The sequence below is a fragment of the Alosa pseudoharengus genome, unplaced genomic scaffold (assembly GCF_046254945.1).
Source record: "Alosa pseudoharengus isolate Yale_2024_CS ecotype anadromous, Long Island Sound unplaced genomic scaffold, YU_APseudo_1.1 YU_APseudo_1.1_scf_1, whole genome shotgun sequence".
Lineage (NCBI taxonomy): Eukaryota > Metazoa > Chordata > Actinopteri > Clupeiformes > Clupeidae > Alosa > Alosa pseudoharengus.
Window position 1 is genome coordinate 13,863,381 of NW_027468564.1, and position 12,482 is coordinate 13,875,862.

Here is a 12,482-nt window from a genome sequence, read left to right on the forward strand (position 1 = left end):
GTGGACCAATCCGCTACCAACTCACCACAGCAATGACCTGAGCAGCCTGCTGTTGGAATTCTTGGCTCTGTGGGTTGCTTAGCGCCTCAGTGTAAACGATGGTGAGGACAACCTGCAGCACAACAGTTGGGGCTGGACGAGCGAGTTGAGTCGTAGTGGTTGCCGTGGTAGTTGTTGTCGTGGTAGTTGTTGTTGTCGTGGTGGTGGTGGCAGCAGTTGTTGTTGTAGTGGTGGTGGTTGTTGGAGCTTTGGCCATGGTAGTTGTATCTGGGGTTGTTGGAGATATGGTGGTGGTTGTTGTCATAGTTGCAGCGGTTGTTGGATTTTTGGTTGAGGTGGTTGTAGCTGGGATTGTTGGAGATTTAGTGGTGGTGGTGGTTGTCATAGCAGCGGTGGTTGTTGGAGCCTCAACTGTGGTCGTTGCAGCTGGGGTTGTTGGAGATTTTGTGGTGGTGGTAGTTGCTGTGTCAGTGGTTGCTACTACAGTAAGCCAAGTGATTAGACTTGCACAATGTATACTTTTTAAAACATTTTTAAAAAATCAGCCAATAATTGCAAGTGTGGTGAAAATATACCAACACAGTTGGACAACAGGACAGAAGCAGCTAGCCAATAGTACTAATAGAAATAGCCTTAAAAATATATAGCCATGTTAAAACTGACAAGCTAGTAATCTGTCTTTTTCTGTCATAGCCTACTGTTTACCGTGTAAACAGGACATTGATTACCCAGTAGGAAGGAAATCTAAAATGGAGTCCTGCGTAGAGTCTATTGCGGTATCATAGCGGAAGGCGGTAAATGCTAACTGCTAGTGAGAAGTTCAAAGATCACTAAAAGATGGTCACACTCTGAAGTCCTCGGGATGTAATACAATCAAAGTGATCCACTTCCCTTGCAGAGTAGAACATGGAGTCATGACCCAACGTTAGCTATGTCAATTATTTTATTTTTAGCGAGGGTGTTGATGGCGAGGAGTTAAGGAACTACAAAAGCATGAGGCATACAATTATCTACACAGTAACAAAATTGGCAAAATAATGTGTAAAAGACAGAGTGAGTTTGTTTTCCTAATGGCTGAGGTTGAGCACGAACAAACCTAAACTCCTAGCTTGGGAAATTGAAAATGAAGTGGCGTCCCAGGGTCACAGGAATGCTAACGTCACACCGGGCACATAACTGAAGTATTTCTGTTCGCGTAGCATCTGCTGCAACAATTAGCTTTCAATATAATGACTTGAACTGCCTACACTAGGCGTGATAGTAGGGTTGCCACCTGTCCAGGATTTTCATGGTCTGTCCAGGAAAATAAAAATAAAAATCCTGGACACTGAATGTCCCGGATTTTTGTACATGATGCGCAAAATGTGTATTTCAGTTTAATTGAAGCGTGCCTACATCCATAAACGTATGCACAGCCTTATTGGCTCTACAAAAAATTACGTAGCATAACATGGGTGGTGGTGGTAGGGGCACACACCGTGGAGGTTCATTAGAAATGGTAAGGTGGAGACGGAGAGTGTGTGGGACAAGGAGAGACAGAGAAAGGAAAGTTTATTCCACATAAGCAAAAAAGCAGAACCTAATTATGTATTCCCCCTTTTTTCTCAATACTGCCCCCAGGTGTCCACAACTAAAAACTGTTGAAAATATAACAAAATAATAAAGGTCTGCTATTAAATAAAGCAATTAACTAAACAAATAACTAGAAATTGTCATTCTTACTAATTTTAGCTATACAATTGTCGCTTAGAATGTTTTTATCTTGGGTTAGATGTGCGAAAGGCGCCGTTGCTTACAAACAAAAAGGTTGATTGGATGGTCAAAATGTCCAGGATTTTTGTCAGACACAGGTGGCAACCCTACGTGATAGTGGCACAAACTATTTTTACACGACCCAAACTGGTTCGGCTTTCTGGAGTTATTTGTGCACCGGACAAAAAAGACATTACTAATAAAAACGTAGCTCAGCTCCCCCAGCCTCAGTCAGCTACAGTACTGGATAAACAGAAGTCAAAATCTGGGTGGCATGGCGACACCCATTGTCTCTTGTAGGAAAAAGGTGACTTGGAACACTATAGAGGGCAATGATATTATACAGTAGAGGTATTACAGATCATAGAAGTATTCTGCAATATTCTGGAGCTACTTTACAAATTTGATTACTAGCTGCTTCACATAAGGGAGTGACAGCCCAGGACAGAGATGCAGACAGCACAGAGCGTTACAGTGTGAAAGATGTTGCACTTTCTTACCCGTGGCCACCTTGATTGAAGTGATATTGAGTGCTATAGAGCCACCACTGATAGCGGTTTGGGTGGTTGTGCTAATGCTGTCTGTGCTTGGTGTTGAAGAGGAGGAACTGAAGAGCAGGTCTGTTTCAGCAATAACTGACCCAGCACTACAGAACAGAACACAGCAACAACACAACATACAGGTGAGAACGGAGGCACTGCACATCAGTCAAGTCCATACACACATTTGCACATCAGTCAAGTCCATACACACATTTGCACATCAGTCAAGTCCATACACACATTTGCACATCAGTCAAGTCCATACACACATTTGCACATCAGTCAAGTCCATACACACATTTGCACATCAGTCAAGTCCATACACACATTTGCACATCAGTCAAGTCCATACACACATTTGCACATCAGTCAAGTCCATACACACATTTGCACATCAGTCAAGTCCATACACACATTTGCACATCAGTCAAGTCCATACACACATTTGCACATCAGTCAAGTCCATACACACATTTGCACATCAGTCAAGTCCATACACACATTTGCACATCAGTCAAGTCCATACACACATTTGCACATCAGTCAAGTCCATACACACATTTGCACATCAGTCAAGTCCATACACACATTTGCACATCAGTCAAGTCCATACACACATTTGCACATCAGTCAAGTCCATACACACATTTGCACATCAGTCAAGTCCATACACACATTTGCACATCAGTCAAGTCCATACACACATTTGCACATCAGTCAAGTCCATACACACATTTGCACATCAGTCAAGTCCATACACACATTTGCACATCAGTCAAGTCCATACACACATTTGCACATCAGTCAAGTCCATACACACATTTGCACCTCAGTCAAGTCCATACACACATTTGCACCTCAGTCAAGTCCATACACACATTTGCACATCAGTCAAGTCCATACACACATTTGCACATCAGTCAAGTCCATACACACATTTGCACATCAGTCAAGTCCATACACACATTTGCACATCAGTCAAGTCCATACACACATTTGCACATCAGTCAAGTCCATACACACATTTGCACCTCAGTCAAGTCCATACACACATTTGCACCTCAGTCAAGTCCATACACACATTTGCACATCAGTCAAGTCCATACACACATTTGCACCTCAGTCAAGTCCATACACACATTTGCACCTCAGTCAAGTCCATACACACATTTGCACATCAGTCAAGTCCATACACACATTTGCACATCAGTCAAGTCCATACACACATTTGCACATCAGTCAAGTCCATACACACATTTGCACCTCAGTCAAGTCCATACACACATTTGCACATCAGTCAAGTCCATACACACATTTGCACATCAGTCAAGTCCATACACACATTTGCACATCAGTCAAGTCCATACACACATTTGCACATCAGTCAAGTCCATACACACATTTGCACATCAGTCAAGTCCATACACACATTTGCACATCAGTCAAGTCCATACACACATTTGCACATCAGTCAAGTCCATACACACATTTGCACATCAGTCAAGTCCATACACACATTTGCACATCAGTCAAGTCCATACACACATTTGCACCTCAGTCAAGTCCATACACACATTTGCACATCAGTCAAGTCCATACACACATTTGCACATCAGTCAAGTCCATACACACATTTGCACATCAGTCAAGTCCATACACACATTTGCACATCAGTCAAGTCCATACACACATTTGCACATCAGTCAAGTCCATACACACATTTGCACATCAGTCAAGTCCATACACACATTTGCACATCAGTCAAGTCCATACACACATTTGCACATCAGTCAAGTCCATACACACATTTGCACATCAGTCAAGTCCATACACACATTTGCACCTCAGTCAAGTCCATACACACATTTGCACAGAGCAGACAGAGCCAGACTAGATTGATTTGCGTGCACATCGCTAAAAGCTTAAACATCTCTGATTTACCTGAAACTGTTAACAGTCAAACCAATAAATGTGGAGTAAGCTGCTCGGTACACAGGTTCCATCTGAAATTAAAACAAAACATGCATTCTGTTGTTTACATTTAAATGTTCTGTGGAGATTTAACACACTCATCAGTTATTCAGCAACATTCTAAAATCACGCTTAAAAAGAACACAAGAGAAGAACAAATAGAAGAATACTTGGTATCATTATTGCAGGTTTGTCCATTTAAAGCAGAAATTGACTACTTATCATGCCAATGCATGTCCAGATTAGATGGCACTTGTAAAAGCTTGCTAACCTCTTAAAGGATAATTCCGGTGTGATTTTGACCTAAAGTGTGTTGAACATGATATCGAGTGTGAACGTATGTCTCATAGCTCACCTCGGCTTGTCCCCTGCACTCAGAAATCTGCCGCTAGTTAGCCAATGCTACCAACACAGTGTTTCGTTGTGGTGCCTCTGGCATCGGCCTAGCCATGCAAATAAGTCACTGTTTTACACCATTTACGAGGCTCAAAGTAGCTCCATACTTCATTGGTAGACTTCCGAAGGCCTTGACATTTAAAATGAGACATAGAGAACTTCGAGACTTTGAGACTTAACTAGCCCTCTCTCGAAAGATCATATTGACTTAATTTTAGAAGAGTTTGAGTTATTTTAAGGAGTATTGTCAAGACAAATTTACTCAACTCACTGGCAGCCAAATATGCTACTACAAGGGGGGGGGCTGTGGCACAAATGTGCTACTACAATACCTGGATGAATGAATGAATACATTAATGTGCTACTACAATACCTGGATGAATGAATGAATACATTAATGTGCTACTACAATACCTGGATGAATGAATGAATACATTAATGTGCTACTACAATACCTGGATGAATGAATGAATACATTAATGCAAATGAGGATATAATGTATGCAGGCCATTTTGAGCGAAATAACAGTGAACACATGAATGTAAACATCAGTGTGAATGCACCTGTGACTTGATCAATCATCAACCAATGGAATGATAAATAAATAGATAGATGAATGAATGATTGTAAAGGTCAGTGTGAATGCACCTGTGACTTGATCTGCTGTGCGAGCTCCTGAAAGGCCGTTGATGCTGAGTTGGCCAGGTCACTGCTAAACTCCTGCTGCAGAGTGAGCGTCATGGAGACTGTGCTGGGGGCTGCTGTGGAAACAGCCAATGAGGTTGCAGCTATGAGAGAAAACAGCCAATGAGGTGGCAGATGTGATTAAAGAGAACCTATGAGGTTGCAGGTAATAGTGAAAACAGTTAATGAGGTGGCGGACATGTATAGAAAGGACCTATGAGGTTGCAGCTAAGAGTAAAAACAGCCAATGATGTAATGTAGCAGATATGGAATATAATGTAGCAGATATGGAATGTAATGTAGCAGATATGGAAAAAAATGTGAGATGACCTTTGAGGTGGTAGCTGCCACTACTGGATTGTAACCACACTCAAGTACATAACAGGTGTCAATCGTCACATTGGAGTCGATTACTTGTATTCATGTTCCCACCCCATCTCTCTCCCACTCAAGTATGCTCCCACCCCATCTCTCTCCCACTCAAGTGCTTAACTACAGGTGTTAATTCTCACATTTGAGTATATTGCTTGTATTCATGTTCCCACCCCATCTCTCTCCCACTCAAGTGCTTAACTACAGGTGTTAATTCTCACATTTGAGTATATTGCTTGTATTCAAATGTGTCCTTAAACTCCCCCTTGTCCCTTTGAAGACACAACTCTTTCAAGAATACCTCCTCTCCTAGTGCTTCTGACAAACTCACACACCTATTACGCCCTTATCACACTCTCCCCCCTCACACACCTAATACACACTCCCCCCCCCCACACACACCTAATATGCCCTTACCACACTCTTCCCCCTCACACACACTAATACACACTTACCACACTCTTCCCCCTCGTCCCTCCTTCCTCTCCACTTCCCTCCTTCTCTTCTCTATCCCCTCTTTTACCCCTTCCCCTCCTCCGTATTTCTACTTTAATATTTAATACTCCTATCCTCTAGTACTAGTGTTGACAGATACATTAGTGAACTCCTAGTTGTGTTCTCCTCTAGTACTAGTGTTGACAGATACAGTAGTGAACTCCTACTTGTGTTTTCCTCTAGTACTAGTGTTGACAGATACAGTAGTGAACTCCTAGTTGTGTTCTCCTCTAGTACTAGTATTGTACAGATACAGTAGTGAACTCCTAGTTGTGTTCTCCTCTAGTACTAGTGTTGACAGATACAGTAGTGAACTCCTAGTTGTGTTCTCCTATAGTACTAGTGTTGACAGATACAGTAGTGAACTCCTAGTTGTGTTCTCCTCTAGTACTAGTATTGTACAGTAGTAAACTCCTAGTTGTGTTCTCCTGTAGTACTAGTATTGTACAGATACAGTAGTGAACTCCTAGTTGTGTTCTCCTCTAGTACTAGTGTTGACAGATACAGTAGTGAACTCCTAGTTGTGTTCTCCTCTAGTACTAGTATTGACAGATACAGTAGTGAACTCCTAGTTGTGTTCTCCTCTAGTACTAGTGTTGACAGATACAGTAGTGAACTCCTAGTTGTGTTCTCCTCTAGTACTAGTATTGTACAGTAGTAAACTCCTAGTTGTGTTCTCCTGTAGTACTAGTATTGTACAGATACAGTAGTGAACTCCTAGTTGTGTTCTCCTCTAGTACTAGTGTTGACAGATACAGTAGTGAACTCCTAGTTGTGTTCTCCTCTAGTACTAGTGTTGACAGATACAGTAGTGAACTCCTAGTTGTGTTCTCCTCTAGTACTAGTGTTGACAGATACAGTAGTGAACTCCTAGTTGTGTTCTCCTCTAGTACTAGTATTGACAGATACAGTAGTGAACTCCTAGTTGTGTTCTCCTCTGCACTGTAGTTAAACGTTATTCTAATGCTGTAGCTGTAGCCTTGTAGTTTAAATGTTTAAATGTTAAAACGTTTAAATGTTAATAGCTTTAAATGTTATTATACTGCTGTAGTTGTAGCTCTGTAGCTTAAAGGAACCATATGTAAGATTGTGGCCAAAACTGGTACTGCAATCACTTTAAAATTACTGTAGAGCGGTATTTCCCCTCCCCCTTCACCCCTGACTCGAGGTTGCCAACCCGGATGCCGAAACACAACTGACTTTGTGATTAGTCGATAGGTAGAGGGTGGCGCATCAGGCCAAAACACAACATGACATGACAAAACACAACATCAACATCAGTTGAGGGCTGCAACTTCACTTTCTAAATGACAATATCCTGGCTGGAGTATTGTTGTCAGTGATATAAGTATTTGAAATGAACATGATTTCTTAATGTCTAGTGACATATCAGGGCCATTTTATGATTCATTGAAATACATTTCTCACATACTGTTCCTTTAAATCTAAGAAAGCGTAAATGTTAACAGCCTAAATATTATTCTGTTGCTGTAAGTTGGATATAATTTTGTTCTACGTAGTTTAATCTATCTGGTATTCCTGCACTTCACGCTCTTATGTTTAGACTTAATATTATCAATTAATATTTTTTTAATAATATTATCATTAATATTTTCAAACATGACATTAGCAGAGGTGTGTTAAAATCTGCAAACATTTGCAAATATGTTTACTCTGAACCACTCAAATTGAACGATTTAGAGTAAACATTCCATTTTAACGGTAACCCTTTGTCTAGCTCCAATGTTTGGTCATGAGGACTACCTCCTCAAACTGATAATGACTGTTTGGTCATTTGGTCATGACGAACTACCTCCTTAAACTGATAATGACTGTTTGGTCATTTGGTCATGAGGAACTACCTCCTAAAACTGATAATGACTGTTTGGTCATTTGGTCATGACGAACTACCTCCTCAAACTGATAATGACTGGTCATTTGGTCATGACGAACTACATCCTTAAACTGATAATGACTGTTTGCAAAGTTTGCAAAAAACTCAAGGCAAATAGAAAGCTGTTCATGAACATATGTCCATGTTTGTGAATTTGAATGCATTTGTGGGGTAACAGAAGGAAGAATTGTGGTAGGGAGAAGATTTGGTATCTGAAATGGTGAGATCGAGCCTGAGAGACAGGTGTAGCAGTTGGTAAAGTTAAGGTTGAACCTGATGTAGCTCGAGCAGGTGGTGGTGGTGTGGTTGTAGCAGCACCTGATGCAGCTGGAACAGGTGGTGGTGGTGGGGTTGTAGCAGCACCTGATGTAGCAGGAGCTGGTGTGTTTGTAGCAGCACCTGATGTAGCTGGTGGAGGTGGTGGTGGTGTGGTTGTAGCAGCACCTGATGTAGCTGGAGCAGGTGGTGGTGGTGGGGTTGTTGCATCACCTGATGTAGCAGGAGCAGGTGGTGGTTGTGTGTTTGTTGCAGCACCTGATGTAGCTGGAACAGGTGGTGGTGGGGTTGTAGCAGAACCTGATGTAGCAGGAGCTGGTGTGTTTGTAGCAGCACCTGATGTAGCTGGAGCAGGTGGTGGTGGTGTGTTTGTTGCAGCACCTGATGTAGCTGGAACAGGTGGTGGTGGTGGGGTTGTAGCAGCACCTGATGTAGCAGGAGCTGGCGTGTTTGTAGCAGCACCTGATGTAGCTGGTGGAGGTGGTGGTGGTGTGGTTGTAGCAGCACCTGATGTAGCTGGAGCAGGTGGTGGGGTTGTTGCAGCACCTGATGTAGCAGGAGAAGGTGGTGGTGGTGTGTTTGTTGCAGCACCTGATGTAGCAGGTGGTGGTGGTGGGGTTGTAGCAGCACCTGATGTAGCAGGAGCAGGTGGTGGTGGTGGTGTGTTTGTTGCAGCACCTGATGTAGCTGGAACAGGTGGTGGTGGTGGGGTTGTAGCATCACCTGATGTAGCAGGAGCAGGTGGTGGTGGTGTGCTTGTAGCAGCACCTGATGTAGCTGGAGCAGGTGGTGGTGGTGGGGTTGTAGCAGCACCTGATGTAGCTGGAACAGGTGGTGGTGGTGTGTTTGTTGCAGCACCTGATGTAGCAGGAGCAGGTGGTGGTGGTGGGGTTGTTGCAGCACCTGATGTAGCTGGAGCAGGTGGTGGTGGTGGGGTTGTAGCATCACCTGATGTAGCAGGAGCAGGTGGTGGTGGTGTGTTTGTTGCAGCACCTGATGTAGCTGGAACAGGTGGTGGTGGGGTTGTAGCAGAACCTGATGTAGCAGGAGCTGGTGTGTTTGTTGCAGCTCCTGATGTAGCTGGAACAGGTGGTGGTGGTGGGGTTGTAGCAGCACCTGATGTAGCAGGAGTTGGTGTGTTTGTAGCAGCACCTGATGTAGCTGGTGGAGGTGGTGGTGTGGTTGTTGCAGCACCTGATGTAGCTGGTGGAGGTGGTGTGGTTGTAGCAGCACCTGATGTAGCAGGAGCAGGTGGTGGTGGTGGTGTGTTTGTTGCAGCACCTGATGTAGCTGGAACAGGTGGTGGTGGTGGGGTTGTAGCAGCACCTGATGTAGCTGGAACAGGTGGTGGTGGTGTGCTTGTAGCAGGACCTGATGTAGCTGGAGCAGGTGGTGGTGGTGGGGTTGTAGCAGCACCTGATGTAGCTGGAGCAGGTGGTGGTGGTGTGTTTGTTGCAGCACCTGATGTAGCGGATGGAGGTGGTGGTGGTGTGGTTGTAGCAGCACCTGATGTAGCTGGAGCAGGTGGTGGTGGTGGGGTTGTTGCAGCACCTGATGTAGCCGGAGCAGGTGGTGGTGGTGTGGTTGTAGCATCACCTGATGTAGCTGGTGGAGGTGTAGCAGCACCTGTAGGTGATGTTGTGATTGAAGCAGATGTAGATGGTGGCAGGGTCGATGTTGAAGCTGAGGTGCTGTGTGGGTATGAGGTACTTATTGTTGCAGGAGATGTTGGTGTGCTTGGAGAGGTGGCAGTGGAGGCTGCAACAGCTATTACAATACATATTAGTAAGTTACTGTAGCTATTTACAACATTACAGCTTTTCTCAGTCGCTTTGGTGCTTTGGTAAACATTCCATTTTAACGGTAACCCTTTGTCTAGCTCCAATGTTTGGTCATGACGAACTACCTCCTCAAACTGATAATGACTGTTTGGTCATTTGGTCATGACGAACTACCTCCTTAAACTGATAATGACTGTTTGGTCATTTGGTCATGAGGAACTACCTCCTCAAACTGATAATGACTGTTTGGTCATTTGGTCATGACGAACTACCTCCTCAAACTGATAATGACTGTTTGGTCATTTGGTCATGACGAAGTACCTCCTTAAACTGATAATGACTGTTTGCAAAGTTTGCAAAAAACTCAAGGCAAATAGAAAGCTGTTCATGAACATATGTCCATGTTTGTGAATTTGAATGCATTTGTGGGGTAACAGAAGGAAGAATTGTGGTAGGGAGAAGATTTGGTATCTGAAATGGTGAGATCGAGCCTGAGAGACAGGTGTAGCAGTTGGTAAAGTTAAGGTTGAACCTGATGTAGCTCGAGCAGGTGGTGGTGGTGTGGTTGTAGCAGCACCTGATGCAGCTGGAACAGGTGGTGGTGGTGGGGTTGTAGCAGCACCTGATGTAGCAGGAGCTGGTGTGTTTGTAGCAGCACCTGATGTAGCTGGTGGAGGTGGTGGTGGTGTGGTTGTAGCAGCACCTGATGTAGCTGGAGCAGGTGGTGGTGGTGGGGTTGTTGCATCACCTGATGTAGCAGGAGCAGGTGGTGGTGGTGTGTTTGTTGCAGCACCTGATGTAGCTGGAACAGGTGGTGGTGGGGTTGTAGCAGAACCTGATGTAGCAGGAGTTGGTGTGTTTGTAGCAGCACCTGATGTAGCTGGTGGAGGTGGTGGTGTGTTTGTTGCAGCACCTGATGTAGCTGGTGGAGGTGGTGTGGTTGTAGCAGCACCTGATGTAGCAGGAGCAGGTGGTGGTGGTGGTGTGTTTGTTGCAGCACCTGATGTAGCTGGAACAGGTGGTGGTGGTGGGGTTGTAGCATCACCTGATGTAGCAGGAGCAGGTGGTGGTGGTGTGCTTGTAGCAGCACCTGATGTAGCTGGAGCAGGTGGTGGTGGTGGGGTTGTAGCAGCACCTGATGTAGCTGGAGCAGGTGGTGGTGGTGTGTTTGTAGCAACACCTGATGTAGCGGATGGAGGTGGTGGTGGTGGGGTTGTAGCAGCACCTGATGTAGCAGGAGCAGGTGGTGGTGGTGTGCTTGTAGCATTACCTGATGTAGCGGATGGAGGTGGTGGTGGTGTGGTTGTAGCAGCACCTGATGTAGCTGGAGCAGGTGGTGGTGGTGGGGTTGTAGCAGCACCTGATGTAGCCGGAGCAGGTGGTGGTGGTGTGGTTGTAGCAGCACCTGATGTAGATGGTGGAGGTGTAGCAGCACCTGATGTAGCGGATGGAGGTGGTGGTGGTGTGGTTGTAGCAGCACCTGATGTAGCTGGAGCAAGTGGTGGTGGTGGGGTTGTTGCAGCACCTGATGTAGCCGGAGCAGGTGGTGGTGGTGTGGTTGTAGCATCACCTGATGTAGATGGTGGAGGTGTAGCAGCACCTGTAGGTGATGTTGTGATTGAAGCAGATGTAGATGGTGGCAGGGTCGATGTTGAAGCTGAGGTGGTGTGTGGGTATGAGGTACTTATTGTTGCAGGAGATGTTGGTGTGCTTGGAGAGGTGGCAGTGGAGGCTGCAACAGCTATTACAATACATATTAGTAAGTTACTGTAGCTATTTACAACATTACAGCTTTTCTCAGTCGCTTTGGTGCTTTTCTCAGATCAGAATGAAAATTCTCATAACTATTAGTTCAACATCCATAACATTTAGTCATTTGTGCACATCATAGTAGCAATTTGCCCTTCCTCTGAACAAATTGCAAATGCTTTTGGACATGTATCAGTTGTTTTCATACAATTCTCTGCTGGTTTATAACATTATCATTTGCTTATGTCCTGTCAGTCAAAATGAACTATACTTATGGATGCTGAACAGTCGTTCCCAATAAAACTAATAGTCTTCATTTCATTGCTTGAGTCATTACATACAAAATTGTTGAATTAGTTATCAAATTCTGTCACAATGCTGTAGAATTGAAAAGAGCATACAGTAAAAATATGAAATGTACGTATTCAGTGTCTTGTACACACTTACTTCCCTAACTACAGCAATGTGCAACTTTACTGTAGTTTTCAAATGGCTGTACAAGTACTGTACAGTGCTGTCTTGAGCATTTTCAGGTAGTGTCATTGGAAAACACAGAGAGAATAAACTGTC

General features: G+C 44.2%; 2 protein-coding genes across 6 annotated transcripts in view; both read right to left on the reverse strand.

Moving 5' to 3' along the window:
* LOC143117096 (uncharacterized) overlaps positions 1-5,402 on the reverse strand; it is a 17,982-nt gene extending 12,580 nt beyond the window's left edge. Inside the window, exons 1-4 of the mRNA XM_076278589.1 lie at positions 5,310-5,402; positions 4,236-4,297; positions 2,253-2,398; positions 26-480 (exon numbers count right to left, since the gene is read on the reverse strand). Coding sequence (XP_076134704.1) covers positions 26-480; positions 2,253-2,398; positions 4,236-4,297; positions 5,310-5,402 — 756 coding nt within the window. The remainder of the gene's footprint in view (positions 1-25; positions 481-2,252; positions 2,399-4,235; positions 4,298-5,309) is intronic.
* An 830-nt stretch (positions 5,403-6,232) lies between these two features.
* The window catches only part of LOC143121395 (uncharacterized), a 36,803-nt gene continuing 30,553 nt past the window's right edge, over positions 6,233-12,482 (reverse strand). The window contains exons 7-9 of one of the 5 annotated variants that reach the window (XM_076281778.1): positions 11,599-11,904; positions 10,696-11,523; positions 6,233-10,149 (exon numbers count right to left, since the gene is read on the reverse strand). In XM_076281778.1, the coding sequence (XP_076137893.1) occupies positions 8,165-10,149; positions 10,696-11,523; positions 11,599-11,904 (3,119 nt within the window). In that variant the 3' untranslated portion in view covers positions 6,233-8,164. Of the gene's footprint in view, positions 10,150-10,695; positions 11,905-12,482 lie in introns of all 5 variants that reach the window. The other 4 variants (XM_076281783.1, XM_076281765.1, XM_076281773.1 and 1 more) reach the window with 4 other exon arrangements.